We start from the raw sequence: 18,909 nt of genomic DNA, 5'->3' as shown, positions 1-18,909 counted from the left end.
CTTTAAGTTCAACAACGATTTTAGCTTTGAATTAATTTTGAAAATAAATTGGTTTTGTGTTTTAAGCAATGAAATTGGTTTTTGGTTTGTTATCGGTAACAAAATATCGATCCCTACTAATCGTTGAAAATTTGACATTCTCATTGTACATTAATCTAACACGTCAGCTACCAAGTGAGAGAATTTCGACAAAATTTTGTAAAAAATTGTCTTAATTATTGTTGCAGCTCTATTAAAGTGTACTAAATCGTTTAAACAATATTTACAAAATGGTAAGTGTAAAGTAATTACACCATTAGTTTGTGATATACATTAAAAATACATTTTTCCGTTCGTCATATTTGCAGGTTTTGATAGCTGCGGCGGTGTGTACAAAAAATGGCAAAGGTACGTATCTACATATATACATCTACCTTTATAAAATAGTTGCATTGTATACCATACACCTGCCAATAACTTAAAGTCCTATTTTCTATAAACAGTGATTATATCACGACAGTTTGTCGAGATGACTAAAACGCGAATTGAGGGCTTGCTTGCTGCTTTTCCAAAGCTTATGACATCAGGAAAGCAACATACATACGTGGAAACAGAGTCAGTGCGTTATGTGTATCAGCCAATGGAAAAGCTTTATATGTTGTTGATCACAACAAAAGCAAGTAATATTTTGGAAGATCTGGAGACACTGCGCTTATTCTCCAAAGTGGTAAGTTCTCTCTTCATTTCTTTATTATGCTTAATTTTAATATAAACAATTTGCAACAGATTCCTGAATATTGCCACAGTTTGGATGAAAAGGAAATTCTTGAGAACGCATTCAATTTGATATTTGCTTTTGATGAAATTGTCGCACTTGGTTACCGCGAGAGCGTTAATTTGAAGCAGATCAAAACATTTATTGAAATGGACTCACACGAGGAGAAGGTATATCAAGCAGTTCGGCAAACGCAAGAACGTGAGGCGCATCAAAAAATGCGTGAAAAAGCTAAAGAGTTGCAGCGTCAACGCTTGGAGGCGGCAAAACGTGGTGTTAGTTCTTCGCTGATCGGACGAGGTGGTCATGGAAGTAGCAGCAGTGGCATGGATGCTTTTGGCATCAGTTCCAATTCGATAAGCAGTGCACCATCAATTGAGTCCGATTTGAAACCAGCCGTAACCAAGGCACAGTAAGTCGATATATTAAAAAATAATAATTAAATTTTGTTTTAAAAAATATTTATTTTTATAACAGGAAACCAGTTGCACGTAACGCTTTAAAATTGGGTGGTAAAACGAAAGATGTGGACAGTTTCGTTGATCAGCTAAAGAGCGAAGGTGAAAAGATTTCCGCTTTGACACCTGTAAATAGCCAAAGCAGCGCAGCTGTTGCCAAGACCAAAATTGCTTCGGATGTGCACACTGAAAGGTAAAATTTAATAATAATATTTTTTATTCTTTATTAATATATAAAATATTTGTGTTTATATTTATATATAGCGTACACCTCAAGATGGAAGATAAGCTTACTGTGCGTCTTGGTCGTGATGGTGGCTTGCAACAGTTCGAACTATCAGGTTTACTTACACTGCGTATTTCTGATGAAAATTTCGGACGTATTAAGGTGCAATTACGTAATAATGACACACATGGTATACAGTTACAAACACATCCCAATGTGGATAAGGAGCTGTTTAAGACGCGCTCATTAATCGGGCTGAAAAACCCAGCTAAACCATTCCCATTAAACACAGATGTTGGTGTATTGAAATGGCGTTTTATTACACAGGATGAAGCTGCCATACCGTTGACAAGTAAGTGTTGTTTTTCTTATGTGCCCATATTCTTTACATGTAAATGCATCTTAATTAATTACAGTTAATTGCTGGCCATCTGAAAACGGCGAAGGTGGTTGTGATGTAAACATCGAGTACGAATTGGAAGCGCAACATTTAGAATTGCAAGATGTAACCATCTCCATACCATTGCCGTAAGTAATGTTTTAATTATATGCTTTTTTTAATTAAATTTAAAATTGTTATAAACAGCATGAATGTGCAGCCGTCCGTCGCTGAATATGATGGCACATACAATTATGATGCACGAAAGCATGTACTCCAGTGGAATATACCCATTATCGACAGAAACAATACATCTGGCTCGATGGAGTTCAGCTGCAATTCATCTATTTCAGGCGATTTCTTTCCACTACAGGTATGTTATATTATCAACAGAGTTAGTTTTAACGACACTCACACCAACAATGCCTTTTTGTTTTTAGGTTAACTTCGTATCGAAAACGCCATATGCTGCTCTAAACGCCACGGACGTGCTTCTTGTTGATGACGACAGCGCAGTAAAATATTCTACCGAAACGATGCTTTTTGTTGAGAAATATGAAATTGTTTAAGAGTTAGCCGTATATATTATATCACTTACACTTTCCACATCAAGAATTGTAAACTGCGTGTAACGGTAGTTACTAATGATCATACAACATGAATTCTTACCATTTTACTTATATATACTGTTTGTTTTCACTGGCTCAAACATATACAGGTTCGTTGCGTTGTTGCGTTTAAGAATAAATAAGCTGGCTATCTTTGCCATCGAAAAATGTAAACATTAAAATGGTATAATCTCGGTATTTCTTGTTAATAGTCTGTAAACTAACAGTATATTGTAATTCCAAACTTATATTACTACATAATTTTATATATATATCTGATTTATAACTTAAAAAAATGATTTTTTGTTGGCCAAACATATATAAATATAATATACATATGTAAGCATTGATTGCAATGGTTTATAATACAGATATAATCATAAATAAATATTTAGGTTATGAAATTGTGTGGTATTTCTTATTGGTTTTCTAAATTGGAGATTTAACAAGTTTTAAGAAGCTCTTGCAAACTTAAAAGGACTTAGTTTCGATCGATTCGTGTTTCGATCGGTATAGTGGTTCGATTTGAACTTGGGTTTGCAGTGGCTGGATAAATATCCGGGTCCGTTGCGGTTACCTAGACCTGTCTGTCGTGTGAGCGGCAGTTATATGCATCCCAAAAGATGACTTCTTCTCTCGGACCTAGGAACTGAACTCCATGTGGTATCGCAAAAGCCCAAAACTGGTCCTGCCTACCAGCTAACCTAATCTTGTGCATATACATACATATGTATATACTGGTGGACGCACAGGCGGACAGAACACCTGCTAATTGATTCTACAGCAGTCTACAGACGCAAGATAAATGCCATTGGATTTAACATTTCCAAATAGGGATCACATCGTCTCAATAGAACCTAGCAGTATATTGAAATTTTTAATAAAACACCGTTAAACAGTCTTCGAAGCTATATAAAGACGCCGCTATAACATTTCTTATCGATTGTTATTGTTTCTTCGAATATTACCGATAACTGTTTCTGCTCTCTAACTAGTACAAGATGACATTTGCAAATTAAAACAGCTGTTTGGAAATCTTCAATTTGTTTACGATTTTCTCAGGACATAAATTTTATAAAAACTGTACAGTAGCTCTAATAAAACATGGAGCAGCAATTGGAGAAAGCACTTAATGAATTGTAAGTCCGATTTAAATATGTTTAAAATAATTGTTGTTATTTTACTATATTCATTTCTACACAGTGCGTCACAGCCGGAGACAGTGGGTGTGTTGCTGGCCAATCGTCAAGGTCTCTGTCTGGGAGGTAAGCTATTTAATGAAAGTGTTTGGAGTAAAGCAAAACATACAAAATTATACGTCTTATTCACCGTTAGCAAAAGGTCAAATTAATCCTAATGTATCGGGTATTGGTATGGCTATCTCAGAGCAAGTGTGCAAACTGGAACCCAATTTGAATCCACCAACTATCTGTCTGTACAGTGGGAACAAGTAAGTGAAAATGCAATAAATACAAGTTTTCACAGTTTGTTAGATATATATGTATATATTTTATTATATAGAATATCAATTTATTCTTTTAACAAAAAAAAAATGGTTCCATTAATTTTTAAAGTTTTAGTGTTTTTTTGTTATAAGTTTGCCACAAATTTTATAACACTTTAAAAGAAATGTTTGCGACTTTTTAAATGCTTATATATACTGTACAGATGATCAGTGTAAAGTGATGAGTAGATTCAATTATGTCCGTGCAACCGAAGTTAACGTTTTCTATTGTTTTAAATGAGATTTTTGCGAAGTATTGTTTAACAAAAAATAGACCTTGGTTCGCGGTGCAATCTTCATCTATTTATCTTATCTTATCTTATTGTTTTACAAAGTAAATTTTTGAAAGAACTTGCATGTAAACAAAAGTATGACGTCATCTTTTAAAATTGTTGCATTGCAAAAAGTCAATAGTAATGCTTCTCCTTCTTGCCATATGGTAGAAATTCATTAAGATTGTGAATTATGTTTTGTTTTATATACAAAAAATACATATATGTATACATATGTATATATTCTTATAATTCTTAATTCTCGTTTTCCAGGCGTTGTATCATAAAAAAGGATGGAGAATTGACCGGTGTTATATATAAACAAAAACCTAATTGAAAGCGAGCTCCAAAGTACCCGTGTTGTGCCCTTTTTATAAACCTACACATACCTACATATATGCATAAATAAACCAAAATAATAAATATATAAGAGCGTATGTAAAATTTAGCATAAACTTCTTTTGTAATAAAAACTCTTAGCAAAGTATGTATGTATATACAATATAGCTTATGAAATCAATTCAAAGTTTATTTGTTTAATATTAATATAATAAGTTTGTGAAATTTATGCTCTTAGAACTATTTAGCTACAAATATAAAAATATTTTTCAAATTTCGCTAATTAAGTGTTTTCTGAATGTACGATTTTTTTTAACTTTAATAAGTGGCGTTGCTTACTTGCTTTAGATGTGGCTAGCGGACAAATTTTTTTTATTAAAATGTTCGAAGTACTTTTTCGTATTGAAATTTTCTTTTAATTTTAGATAGCAATATTGATAAGATACAACACAACAACAACAACAGAAAATATTGATCAGATACAACAACAAAAACAATTTAAAATATACGTATTTCAACGTACATTGGCAAAATGTGCCCCCTTATGAACGCTTTGGGCTCTGATTTTGTTTTTGTTGTGCCTCATTTTCGAATGTAATTAGAAATTCCAATGTCACAGCGTTCTGAAAATGTATCTAGGTTTGAATACACTTACATATGTATGTATGTATGTAATAGCATCAAAGGTTTACAGTGGAGTGGAGCGTAAATGACATGCGGCAAGCAGAGAGAACGCAAGTCAAAGCTACAAGTTTTTCAATTTAAGGTAAACCATTTTTTCCCATTTGCGCGCTAAATGGAGAAATTTCAAAGTCGCGCCAACGTGTGCAGCATGCAATTCGCATACGAAACCTAATGTGGACACATATGATGCATAGTACTTATGTACGTGCGGCTGTAAAGCAAGGAGCTACATCAAGACAAAACGCCGAACTGAGAAATATTGAAAAAGTGTGTAAGCAGTGTAAATGACTTGAAACCCTTTTGGGAGGAAAATCGAGTGAATATCTCCGAGAGTTAGAAAAAGTAATGAATTTTTATTATTTTTTTAATTTTCCGAGAATATTATCAAATACATATATGGACATATGTATGTATATGCCATATAACTTATAAGAAAGAAAAACCGATTTTTTGAAATATAAAGCTTTAAGCTTAAGGGCTCCTGGTATTTTTGGTGCAGCGATCATACCGTTCCCACGACAGTCGGGTATCGGAACGGACCCGGATTTTTATGTGGTCGAGTACTGTTAACTCGACACCATGTCTCGGAATTACTTCAAGAATGTTTTTTGCCGTTACAACAACAACAGACAAATTACTTTAGGAATGTTTTTTTGCCGTTACAACAACAACAACAAGCAGAGATCATGTAGCGTTAGAGGCTAGATTTCCGATTGTAAAGTCCAGTATAGCTTAATAAGATCTCTAAACAAACTCTAGAAGAGTTCAAAACTTGTTTTCCTCGAAACATCCTCTTTCGAAAACGGTTAATGGCAGAACTGCGTGGTTTTCGTTCACGTGCAACTGCAATATGTGGCATATGCATACACAAACACAGAAAGAACGGTTTGCATACGCACGTTGATGCACAAAAAGAGGGTTTGGCAAATTGGGTCACGCCTTTACGCCCGGTTTGATTTGTGTTTGCGCCTTTACCTCGCGTCATGGGCGGCAAGAGTTCGCGTCCAAAACACACACTTACACATGAACACTCGCATGCATACATATGTATGTGTGTACTTCTATGCAACTGTGGTTCGGTTAGCGCTTCGTTGCATGCAAATATGCCACACATGCACGCACATAACTGTACATATGTTTGTTTGTTTGCCTAATGTGGTAAAAACAAAACAAATGCACATGCGTGCACGCGTCCTACGGTACCGTTAACGAGTTTATTGTAATTTTTCTGCATACGTGGCAACAAGTGCACGTACACTTCGCGTATTTCTTTGCGCGTGCTAGTGTGTGCGTGTGTGTGTGTATGTGCGCGCATATTCCATTTAGAGGTGGTGATGTGGCATTTGCATCACGCTTGCCAAAGCGTGTAAATTTGCATCGAACATGTGTTTGTAATTGATAGTGAGGCGTAAATATGTAACCAGGCGATTACCTGAGTGTACCCACTACATACATACATACATAATATATGTACATACAAGTACATACACATACACGCTCTTAGTAATAATAATGAGTGTTTTCATGGTATTCGCCATAATTTCATATATAATCGAGCCGCGTGAGATTAGCTCATATATTACTTGTAGAAGCCGTCATCGGATGGCTGATGGAATTTTGAGACATTATTTTTATACCTTTAACAGCGTACATGCATTAAGTTTGTAAGGAAATTTCTAAAACAGAAGGGAACGTTGGAGACCCTATAGTATATGTATCTATAGAAATTGTCAACGCGATGAGCTGAGTCGATTCAGCCATATCCGTCCGTCCTTTATTTTTATGGACCATCAAAGGTTGTTGTAAATCTTCCAAAGATATTGACGGGCGGTACCAACAATTATGTCCGTTTCACTGTAGAAAGTTTGTGCAGCTAAAGCACCCCCTTGCCTTGAACAACTCTCTGCTTCTATATGTAGCTAAGGGGTGTCTTTCCGATATAACATTGATTGCATCATCCGATACTGTTCTGAATGCGTAGCACGTTCTTAATGACGCCGCTTTGCTGTGTGTGGCTATTAGGTGCTACTTGAATGAAAGTCTGTGAGACATTATTACTCCCAGTTATTTGAGATGAGAGCTCGATTTTTTTCGACAGCATTCGGCATCACGACTATCAGAATACCTTTGTAGATTAAGTTCTAGTGTGCATGGGCGAGAACTGATCCTTGCGGAACACCGCCTGTAACTTTGTACGTTTCAGGTCCAAATTATGTGTCGTATACCAGTACTCTGCTTTCGAAGTAGATAGTCAGGAACCTTTATCTCTGTCTGAACTTTAATAATTAAAGTTCAGTTCGCTGAAATTAAGGCGTTTTTAATGTTAAGGAAAATGACTATGCACTACTGTTTGTCAGTTTGACGCCACCTATTCCCTTCCAATGCTTTTTCTGCTATTTTGGTAACAGTATTTACAGCATCCACTCTACTTCGTTCGTCTGTCTGTTTGCATATGCGAACTAGTCCCTAAGTTTTCGAGATATCGTTCCGAAATGTTGGACAATTCTTTTTCTTCCCAAAACACTGATTAATAGTCGAAACCGACAATTTCGGACTACTATAGCATATAGCTGCCATATAAACTGAACGATCAAAATCAAGTCCTTGTATCGAGAACTCTTTATCGCAGATCGCAGGAGGCCGCACTTAAGCCGTCATTATCCAACAACTTAGCGGATTTAGTAAAACTCTGAATGGGTGAGATCTTAAGGGTAGATGCCGTGTGATAACCCTTACAGTATTATAAAGTTCCCCTTTGCCTAGAAATAGCTGCTTTTTGGTCTGTCTACCATCATCCCAAAGCAACTTTGTGGGATGCCCTGAGCTGCTGGTGTTCCTCTAGGGTCCTTTGTTTTCAGCAGCCCCTGGAGGAGTTGAATGGTCAGGGACAGCGGCCAACTTGTCTGGCGTTTAAAAGACTGAATTGTAGTCAGTTAGTTTGAAGCTACCTTTTCCGTATGGATTACTACAGAAAAAGTCCGCTCCTGTTCCATTCCATCCCTTGACATGCCGATGAGTATGTAGGTTTCGCCGTATGAACTGTTGATAACAGAACTATTCTTCTCTACTAATGAATGGAAATTTTGTTTTTAATTTTTTCATAGATTTCCTTCTCTGCACCGCATCGCCATGTCCGCAGTGACGCCGAGTGTGACTCCAAACATGAGTCGGCTGATGACATTTATATAAACCCAATAGACCATGTGGAACTGTAAATGTCACTTTTGGCAATGGCTCTTCTGAAGGAATTCAAGATTCAAAGGGTTTTAGTAGATTTTGGACTATTCCGAAAAGTTGGGATCATCTTCAGAACTTAATTGGGCAAGTGCTGCTCGGCTCTTTTTCAAGAGGTATACCTAGTGTGAAAAAAAAAAATAAAATTTTGTTTTCATATTTTGATAGGTTAGGCCTTTTAAAATAATATCTTAAATTTATCGATATCTATTTAGAAATATATAGTTTTTGAGTTATAGATATTTAACGTGCATCTTAAAGCGTTTTTCTCGATTTTTAAGTTTTATCTACGGAGTATGCTGGAGTCACTGCCGCAGTGGTGAGCATCAAAATAAAAAAAAATTGTACTGTTTATTCTTAAAACTTATAATAATTTTAAAGCAATCGATACTTCAGTTTTTTTAATTCCAAAAAATCGCATTTTTTAGACTGTTACGCTTGTAACCCCCTAACTTACTCTCACGTCACTCATACGCACCGTGCTACCGCTAGCAAAATACACCGTTTATCCACATGCCAGTCTGTTGCTCATTACTATTTCGTTTTCAATTAAATTTTCATTTCATATTACAAATACATGCATACATGCATACATACATACAAACGCGCTGTAAGTAATGAGCTTCAGCGCAATTACCGCAAAGGGATCATTATGCCGATACTACCGGTGTAATGCACCACTACTTGCACTCGAGTGTGTGTGCGAGTGTGTATTGGTGTGCAATAGCTCAACGTGTCTCTAAGCAATATTTCCGTTAATGCAATGCGGCAACAAAAACAAAAAAAAAAACGAAAGGAAAAGGGAAAATGTTATCATTTGGCTGGGCGCTATTTTCATTATATGAGCATATTTCAGCAAATGAATTCCAACTGAGTGTGGTCAAGCGTGAATTCGCGCTGCTAAATGTAAAAACCGCAGCGTACAAAACGGCAAACCGCATCGGGGCCATGAGCCAAAGGATCAATACTCCACTATACGCGAGCCTGTATGTGTGTATTGGCGCAGAGCCCCACGCCGAATGAAAGTGAAATTTGTTGGCTGGTCGCTTAGTTGGTTGGTTGGTCTAGTCTAGTTTTGCTTTTATTTTTGTAAATTATAATTTCGTACCTGCAATGAATGATGAAATGGCCTATACACTGCATCAATAAATGACCTATAAATGGGCAGCAGGCGCGCCATAGGTGCAGACATGCAAATGTAAACAAGGACGTGGCATACAACATTTGGCGAATATTCATTTACATTGCGGACATCGATATCAGCTGATATATGCGCCGTTAATATGAGGTTTTGATATATTTGAACATTTTGTCTAGATGTAAAATTAAAATCGAATATTGTTTGCTGAGTTTTGCATTTGTTGAATACCACACTTGGAGGATGGAGTCATGTGTATGTAGAAGTTCACGCATGTGAGGAAAGTCTTCTGAGCGTCTTTCACTTGGGGGTGACCGGAAACGATTCTTTTACATATGGCTCAAGCAGCTCACGACTTAAGGTCTTTGACTAAGTATCGTCTGGGTAGCCTAAGAACATCTGTTTGAAGACGAGCTAAAGTCAGAAGGCGAAATATTCCCTACACAGGGGTGTGCGCTGAGTTTGGGACCCGTAAAAAACCCTACAAAACAATAGCTTCGGATAAGTGATCCCCGTTTTGATGACGACTCCTGCAAATGTGTCAAGGATTATGAATTAAGGGTATGCACCTGGAATGCTCGGTCCTTAATTGGAAAGGTGCCGCTACCCAGTTAGTTGATGTCCTCGTCAGAGTAAAAACTGATGGACGATGGACGGGACAAGACTTAGGTGTGTAGATCCTATTAGCATTTACTACAGCGGTTTGGGATTCGGTTTGGGATTCGTGGTGGGAGAGAGACTCCGGCGCCGAGTACTGGCATTCACCGCGGTGATGAACGTCTATACACAATCCGCATAAAAGCGAAGTTCTTCAACATATCGCTGATCTGCGCCCACGCCCCGACGGATAAGAAGGACTATTTCTCCAAAGATAAATTCAATGGCACTTGGAGCAAACCTATGAGAGTCGCCTCCTCCACGATGACAAAATCGTGCTTGGCAACTTTGCAGTGGGAGCAAAGAAGGTATCTTTGGCACAACGGTCGGTAAATTCAGCCTCCATGATGAAACATGCTCAAATAGATCGAAAAGCCATCAACCAGATCGATCATGTTGCGATAGACGGAAGACACGTCTCCAATGTTTAGACTTGCGTATGCTCCGATGTCCTAATATTGACTCGGACCACTATCTTGTTGCAACCAAAATACGCACCCGAGAGCACTTATCAGTAACTTGTTGTAAGGGAACTGTGGGACGTCCTTTCAAGTTCCTTACGTATAGCTGCAATCGAAACCATTGGTTTTCAGAAAAGGTAAAAGAACAGCTTGTACGATGAGGAGAAAAAATGGACTTCCTACTTCCTAACGTTATAATCGACCACAAGAAGGTTTCGGGATCAGAGAACCGCCAAGGTGATCTAGTAACTGATGCCCAGTGCATACTTAAATTATGGAGAGAACACTTCTCCAGCCTGCTAACTGGTAGTGAAAGCATAACGCCAGGAGAAGGTGAACCCAATTCCCCAATCAATGACGATGAAGCAGATGTTCTATTGGCATCAACTCCAGCTCTGAGGGTATTCGACGCAGTACCCGATGGAGGAAGCAGAGGATGAATTCCACACCGTTGGAACGACGGGGTTGAGAAGGACCTGGCTACGCTTGGAATCTCCAATTGGAAATAACAGGAAACCGAAGGACTACCGACGCGCTGTTGTAAACTCGGCTGTGACCGTAACCCCGTAAGCTGTACCTAAGCCAATAAAGAAGACGAAAAGCGAAAATGATAATAAAAATTTCATGATTTTTTTGGCGTTCTTTTATTCAAGTTATCACTAGAATCGATGGACAGAGAGACCCGGAATTCAACTCGTTTCATCATACCGATATTTCATTGTAGCTAAACTTTCCTACATTTCATAGCACCTCCAATGCACTTATTAAAACCCCAAGACCCACTACAGGGTTTGACAAAATTTATCACTCCATATGTATCCCACTCCTCATCTGCCGAAAATAAGAATTGATACTCCCACATTTGATTCTTTTAATTTTACTTTTTTACAGAAATTTTGTTGCACTCGATGTAAGCATAACAACCTCCCTTTGAGCCTTTTCGAATTTGTATGATTTGTACATAAAAGGCTTATATGAGTGCCATTTTTTGTGGTGTGTATTGTATGTAGCGGACAAATGAATGGCTTTGCCTGTGCCACAGTTGACATATATCGAAATTATGCCGCGCAAAATGTTGCAAGCCGCAAGGGCCCATACAGACGCGCAGTAAATCTATTTGCTGTCATATCAGCGAAAGCGAAAAGTGAAATGCATCACCAAAAGCAAAAACAACGAAAAGCTGTCGAAACTAGTTTTTCACGAAGCGTGCGGATAGAAAACAACAACAACAAGCATGCAAAACTTACAGTTAGGGGAGCTCGGAATTCGAGTGAAAGGCAAATCGACACAGAACTAAAGCCTCTAGACCTTCTCAAGTGCTATCGCTTAGATCTGTGGGCTCTTGAAAAGTTCCAAGAAGATCTGAAGTTTTCGAGCCAGACTTTTTTCAGCAATGAAGTTCATTTCTGAATCAATGGGTACGTAAACAAGCAATTTTGGAATCTCGACTATTAAAGCGATATTTCAATTTATTGAGAGAACACTTCGGTGAGCAGATGATTTCACGTTTTGTGCTCGTCGATTGGTCACCAAGATCGTGTGATATCATACCGTTAGACTTTTTCCTGTGAGGATATGTCAAGTCTAAAGTTTATGCGGACAATCTCACTTCGATTCAGGTCTTGGAGCAAAACATCACGAGTATCATCCGCCAGTTAAAAGTCGAAATTCTCGAACGAGTCATCGAAAATTGAACTCAACGGATGGACCCTTCGAATTAAAATAAAAGTTTCCGTGATTTTTCTTTTAAAAAGTAGGGAACCTTTAAATGGATCACCCTTTATTACACGAAGCGTGAGTAATGTGAATCTCTTTACTGGAACAAATGGACTTTTTGAAAATTTTTTAAGAGAGCATAAGTGAGAGAGTTGGTTGTTTCATTAAACGAGCGTTTTCCGGCGTAGAGCAAGCGATTAACTGGAGTTTCTAGTAAAGGTTGGAATATCATTTGGCAATTCAAGTCGAAATGAACCATTATTTCGAATTGATTCTTTGCGTCCCGACAATTTGGGTCTTACCACCAATACCACCAAATTTGACATTTCTGCCGATACCAAATAGTCTCTCATTGCCAGGATATCCTTGCGTAATACGTTGTGCCCCGGTAAAAGAGCGAAAACCGCGATTTTTCCATCGTCAAGCTGCAACCCATACATTTGCGCTGGTGTTCGCATGCATGGCCGCGTGCTGCACTTGAAGTTTACACCAATTGACGGTGTTGCCGATAGACGGCAGCCACCTGCGCCCAACCCTACAAATATCCTGCGCCTATCTAACACATACTCACACACACACGCTTTCATACAGATATTAATGGTGATATTCGTGCATAAATTGCTATCCGGCATAGCTGTGGCGTGTAAACGTTGACATAACGGTAATCTTGCTTATGTATCTGTGCATGCTTTTCATGTATGCATGTATTCACATACATATGTGTGTGTATGTGTTAGTTGCCCAATGCAATTTCCACTGCTACTAGTTGTTTGTTAAGCTACTTGCATTGTGTTGTTTTTCTTGTTGTTATTTTGGTGCTAGAATGGCTGGTGAATGGCCGTATGATTACTCGGGTTGCCGTTGATGTATTTGTTAGCGTCGAATATGTTGTCAAAGTTGTTGCAACGCCCCGAAAATGGATGGCAATGTCAATAATAACAACAACAATAACAACGCCAACAACATCTAAAACAACACTAGCTGTAACATAAGTAGTAACGTCTGCAACAACATGCTTAAAACACACAACAACAACAAGTCTAAGTGTAATATTGCATTTGGCTGCTGCACGCCAATTCCAACTGAGCATGAGCGTGCAACAAACAACAAACTATCGCTAAACACACTTGTGTTGCATGCAAGGAGGCGCGAACTGTACTCGACGTACACCCCAACCTGTGCTGCCAGACGCCAGTGCAGCAAAGCAAAGCACATGCAGTTTGTTGTTGTTGTTTGTTTTGCATGCATGTATACACTCTGTGTGTGCGTGTGTATGTGTGCGTATTAAAACATGCATTTAGTCAGCGCCTTGCAAACACCGCTTCACTGTGCTACAAATGCACACGAGTGTACGTTAACGGATATGCTTATTTGTTGCCCAGTGTTTGCCCTACTAAATTGCAAAACACGAATACAAACTGCTGCGCCAACAAGCTACAACAACACCAAAAAAATAGTAGACGTACTCGTCCAATTGCCAAAGTAGAAGGCAAATAAACAACAAATTCAAATCACTCCAAGTATTAAGTATGCGAAAAATTGTCGCTGACTCACACACGACGGGGCTTCCATACAGAACCAAGTGAATCAAAGTCTCACTTTTCCTTTGTCGGAATAAACTTTCACTGGCAATTATTGACTACAGAATTATAAAGAATAGCGCGACTACACTGCTGAATAAGCTGATTTATGGATATAGTGTATAAATGATGGCTGGTGAACTCGAGAAGGCGACTATTCTTTGCAGAAACCAAAGAGTTGTCTCCAGTTGTTCTTGCTGTTGTTGTTGTAGCGGCAGATTTCCGTCGAGTTGACAGTCCTTGGCTGGAAAAAAATACGGGTCCGTACCGGTTATCTAGTCGTGGGAACGGAGTTGTCGCCAGTCGAAAAGGCTGTTACTTTATGATACGGAGAAGGGATCTAAAGAGTACAAGAGACCTGCTGCTGTAGGACAGAGTGTTATGACACCCGTTACCAAAGGGTGTCCAAATTGTCGGGTGAGCTGACGATATTGCAGTGACTGTTTTATGAAAGGAACCTGTGGCCAATGTGACGAGACTGCTTTAAAAATCAAAAACTGGCCGAAGGCGAAAAAGTTAGTGAGACAAAAAATCGAAGTGGTGCTAATACAATAACAAGCAGCACGGATTATTTTGATATCGACCCCTATAAAATAACTAGCCAGCAGTCGTTAAAGTACTGCACGAGTACCGGCGGCCCTACCAAGAATTATGGTCAGTATTGGCGAGAAAGCGAGTACTAGCTAAAGTAAGTTATCCGCTAATGCATGCGGTATCCACATCGGGGACAAGCAATGCAGAATAAAATATAGGCCAGTAAAGCAAGATCTGTGACTAAGCTAAGAGCAAAAAGTGTTTTCAAAGACTCCGCACGGTGTCGCATGAGGCGTCTGGGATCAGTGCGAGTGCTGCGAAACATATTGATAATAGAAATCGACGACAAATAAGAAGAGCGTCACGATCATAGACAGTGGTAAAGGCGCTGGGGCAAGTTAATTGGAAATGTACAAGTTCGGATGGGGTAAAAGCCTGCGAGACTGACTACTACGTCAGGCTATTTCTCATCGGACACGGCTGCCATAGTGAATATTCGAATGTTTATATGGGAAACACTTTCTTAGTAGGGAGAACAGACATAAAGACTTTCATAAAAAATGTGTGACTCTAGAAAATATTGCGCACCATCGATATCAAACAAAATGCAACGCAATGGTGAAAGCAGAAGAACTACCGAAGAGTAGTCCAGAAAGGTATCCGTGAAGAGCCAATATTAGCTGAGCTTAGTTCTGTGAAAAAATGTCTAAGGGCGCATCCGTAGGACCACTGAACTGTAGTCGAAGTTTAATACGTCGATGTATTGTTATATGAATCGTGCATGCCTTCTAGGACTGGCGGTATCCATGAAAGACTCCCGCTGTATCTTTATTTTGGCATTCCCCTTACTGCGTTGAACGCTTTGGCTTCAAGGGTTTTATTCTGCGCCCTCTTAGTGTCTATTCTTGTGGAAAAACCCCTGGATAAAACGTATAATGTTACCGCCTTCCTTAAGTTCGTCCAGACTATTGTTTCACATTGTTTGGCACTCGTCATTATCTTTGGGTGATCCAAAGCCTTATCGTATTTTTTCCATTCGAAGATTTGAAATTTGGCTTTGTTCATTTTGAAATTCTGTTCTAATGATGGTTTTGTTAAAAAAAAACAGAAATTTCTAAAAAGAGAGAAAGTAAGTACTATATGTTCGGTTTTATTTGTACTAAATATTGCAGGAATTGAGTGAAATGAGATGAAACTGTGATAAGGACCATTGTAGCATAAAACTGCCATACAAACTGAACAATGGGAATCCAGTGCTTTTATGGAAATCACTTCTGCTGAAATAATCAAAGTGATACAGCAAAGGTGGGGTTATATCACTTTGCTAGGATATCTACGTATTTTATTTGATTGATATTTCAACCCTGTTGTTTCTTTCACGTCTACATTTTTTCACAAGAGGGCAGTCGTGAAACGTATCGATCAAAGAAGGAAGGTATTCACACTATTTTTTGAAACAAAAAATCTTATGTCGATCTTAGAACAATTTTGCGACTAGGAAGTCTAAGCAAAGTAAGTTTTTCTTCTTCTGTACTGGCGTAGACACCGCTTACGCGATTATAGCCGAGTCAACAACAGCAAGTAAGTAAGTTTTTAGTTGACATATAATAGCTAGATATAATAGAACATATATTAGTTCTTTGTGTAGAATTACATTTCTATTATATCATTACTATCACTAAACTTTAGAGAGAAACCTAGCTAGCACGGTTCAAGAAGACATGTACAGCCATGCCTTCTAAAATCATCAAAAATTTCTTTTTTATACGACTAAATTTACGGGACTCTCCAAGCAGGAAACTTTGAGCTCTTATTCTCGACTGAAACCAAGCAGCATATTTCCAGTTAATGCTAAATTTATGTAATTGTGCGAAAGATCTTCTTAAAATCTGCAGATAAATAAATATACTCAGGCCATCCATAAAGCAGTGTCGGATATTATCTCTCTTTTGCGTTGAACCTGTTTGGTTTACTGGGTAATATTCCAATTGATTTTTTACACTATTTCTCAAACATTAAAAAAACGAATTACTTCAAACTTTTATTTGCACAATTTTGTTTAACATTTTCGAGTGTTTATACTGTTGTTGTTGCTATGCCTTTGACTGAATTCCTTTATTAGCATTTGATATTCGAAATCAGTTCACATTCCATATACAAGTTGTTTTAACATAAAAATGCATTGAGTGACGATGAGTATAAACTTTTCATATGCAAACATGGCTGTAAATCCAAATCAGAGGTAACTTGGTATAAAAACTAAATCCTGCTTAAGTTGTGACTGGTATTTTTAATTCTAATTAACATTCCAAAACAAATAAGGTTATAGTGTTTTATTTATTATACTGTGAGTAGCGTTTTCCATTGGCAGGCAGCTTTCAGTGAAGTCACCTCGTGACCCACAATAGACGTCACTTCGCGCCGTGAGCGTCACCTCAGCACTGGCCAGGCACGGCGCCTGCTTTTCTTATATAGAGCCAGCTGGCAGTCAGCTATCCCAGAAGTCATATCGTGACTGTCAAAACACATCACTTCGCGCCGTTAGCGTCACCAAAGCACTGGCCAGGCACGGCGCCTGCTTTTCTTATATAGACAGCTGGCAGCCAACTATTTGTGAAGTCACCTCGTGACTGTCAACACACGTCACTTCGCGCCGTGAGCGTCACCTAAGCTCTGGCCAGGCACGGCGCCTGCTTTTCTTATATAGAGCCAGCTGTCAGCCAGCTATCAGTGAAGTAACCTCGTGACTTTCAACAGAAATCACTTCGCGCTGCGTGCGTCACCTAAGCACTGGCCAGGCACGGCGCCTGCTTTTCTTATATAGACAGCTGGCAGCCAACTATTCGTGTAGTCACCTCGTGACTTTCAACAGAAGTCACTTCGCGCTGCGTGCGTCACCTAAGCACTGGCCAGGCACGGCGCCTGCTTTTCTTATATAGACAGCTGGCAGCCAACTATTCGTGTAGTCACCTCGTGACTTTCAACAGAAATCACTTCGCGCTGCGTGCGTCACCTAAGCACTGGCCAGGCAAGGCGCCTGCTTTTCTTATATAAACAGCTGGCAGCCAACTATTCGTGTAGTCACCTTGTGACTTTCAACAGAAATCACTTCGCGCGGCGTGCGTCACCTAAGCACTGGCCAGGCACGGCGCCTGCTTTTCTTATATAGACAGCTGGCAGCCAACTATTCGTGTAGTCACCTCGTGACTTTCAACAGAAATCACTTCGCGCTGCGTGCGCCACCTAAGCACTGGCCAGGCATGGCGCCTGCTTTACTTATATAGACAGCTGGCAGCCAACTATTTGTGAAGTCACCTCGTGACTTTCAACAGAAGTCACTTCGCGCTGCGTGCGTCACCTAAGCACTGGCCAGGCACGGCGCCTGCTTTTCTTATATAGACAGCTGGCAGCCAACTATTCGTGTAGTCACCTCGTGACTTTCAACAGAAATCACTTCGCGCGGCGTGCGTCACCTAAGCACTGGCCAGGCACGGCGCCTGCTTTTCTTATATAGACAGCTGGCAGCCAACTATTCGTGTAGTCACCTCGTGACTTTCAACAGAAATCACTTCGCGCTGCGTGCGTCACCTAAGCACTGGCCAGGCACGGCGCCTGCTTTTCTTATATAGACAGCTGGCAGCCAACTATTCGTGTAGTCACCTCGTGACTTTCAACAGAAATCACTTCGCGCTGCGTGCGTCACCTAAGCACTGGCCAGGCATGGCGCCTGCTTTACTTATATAGACAGCTGGCAGCCAACTATTTGTGAAGTCACCTCGTGACTGTCAACACACGTCACTTCGCGCCGTGAGCGTCACCTAAGCTCTGGCCAGGCACGGCGCCTGCTTTTCTTATATAGAGCCAGCTGGCAGCCAGCTATCAGTGAAGTAACCTCGTGACTTTCAACAGAAATCACTTCGCGCTGCGTGCGTCACCTAAGCACTGGCAAGGCATGGCGCCTGCTTTACTTATATAGACAGCTGGCAGCCAACTATTCGTGAAGTCACCTCGTGACTTTCAAAACACGTCACTTCGCGCCGTGAGCGTCAGCTAAGCACTTGCCAGGCACGGCGCCTGCTTTACTTATATAGACAGCTGGCAGCCAGCCATCAGTGAAGTCACCTCGTGACTGTCAACACACATCACTTCGCGCAATGAGCGTCACCTAAGCGCCGGCCAGGCATGGCGCCTGCTTTACTTATATAGACAGCTGGCAGCCAGCTATCAGTGAAGTCACCTCGTGACTTTCAACACACATCACTTCGCGCCGTGAGCGTCAGCTAAGCACTGGCCAGGCACGGCGCCTGCTTTTCTTATATAGACAGCTGACAGCCAGCTATCAGTGAAGTCACCTCGTGACTTTCA

General features: G+C 39.7%; 2 protein-coding genes across 2 annotated transcripts; both read left to right on the top strand.

The window, feature by feature from the left end:
• Positions 1-115: 115 nt before the first annotated feature.
• Positions 116-2,830, top strand: LOC105227238 (coatomer subunit delta). The gene is made up of 9 exons (XM_011206480.4): positions 116-272; positions 348-387; positions 483-706; positions 766-1,166; positions 1,232-1,405; positions 1,477-1,790; positions 1,855-1,966; positions 2,025-2,190; positions 2,258-2,830. The coding sequence occupies exons 1-9, from the start codon at positions 270-272 to the stop codon at positions 2,384-2,386; spliced, it is 1,563 nt and encodes a 520-aa protein (XP_011204782.2). The 5' UTR covers positions 116-269; the 3' UTR covers positions 2,387-2,830.
• A 574-nt stretch (positions 2,831-3,404) lies between these two features.
• On the top strand, positions 3,405-4,823 carry LOC105227239 (uncharacterized). Its single transcript, XM_011206481.4, has 4 exons — positions 3,405-3,564; positions 3,629-3,690; positions 3,761-3,875; positions 4,475-4,823. The coding sequence occupies exons 1-4, from the start codon at positions 3,530-3,532 to the stop codon at positions 4,536-4,538; spliced, it is 276 nt and encodes a 91-aa protein (XP_011204783.1). The 5' UTR covers positions 3,405-3,529; the 3' UTR covers positions 4,539-4,823.
• The last annotated feature ends 14,086 nt before the right edge of the window (positions 4,824-18,909 follow it).

This window comes from Bactrocera dorsalis, chromosome 4 (genome assembly GCF_023373825.1).
Source record: "Bactrocera dorsalis isolate Fly_Bdor chromosome 4, ASM2337382v1, whole genome shotgun sequence".
Classification (NCBI taxonomy): domain Eukaryota; kingdom Metazoa; phylum Arthropoda; class Insecta; order Diptera; family Tephritidae; genus Bactrocera; species Bactrocera dorsalis.
Note: the sequence above shows the minus strand (reverse complement) of the source record. Positions and strands in the feature narration are given on the sequence as shown.

Bases quoted from the DNA above. Each gene is read 5' to 3' on its own strand.
- LOC105227238 (XM_011206480.4), top strand. The intron at 707-765 runs GTAAGTTCTCTC...AATTTGCAACAG, and splicing joins TGCGCTTATTCTCCAAAGTG to ATTCCTGAATATTGCCACAG. The intron at 1,406-1,476 runs GTAAAATTTAAT...ATTTATATATAG, and splicing joins TCGGATGTGCACACTGAAAG to CGTACACCTCAAGATGGAAG.
- LOC105227239 (XM_011206481.4), top strand. From the start codon at position 3,530: ATGGAGCAGCAATTGGAGAAAGCACTTAATGAATT. The intron at 3,565-3,628 runs GTAAGTCCGATT...ATTTCTACACAG, and splicing joins GAGAAAGCACTTAATGAATT to TGCGTCACAGCCGGAGACAG. The intron at 3,691-3,760 runs GTAAGCTATTTA...ATTCACCGTTAG, and splicing joins TCAAGGTCTCTGTCTGGGAG to CAAAAGGTCAAATTAATCCT.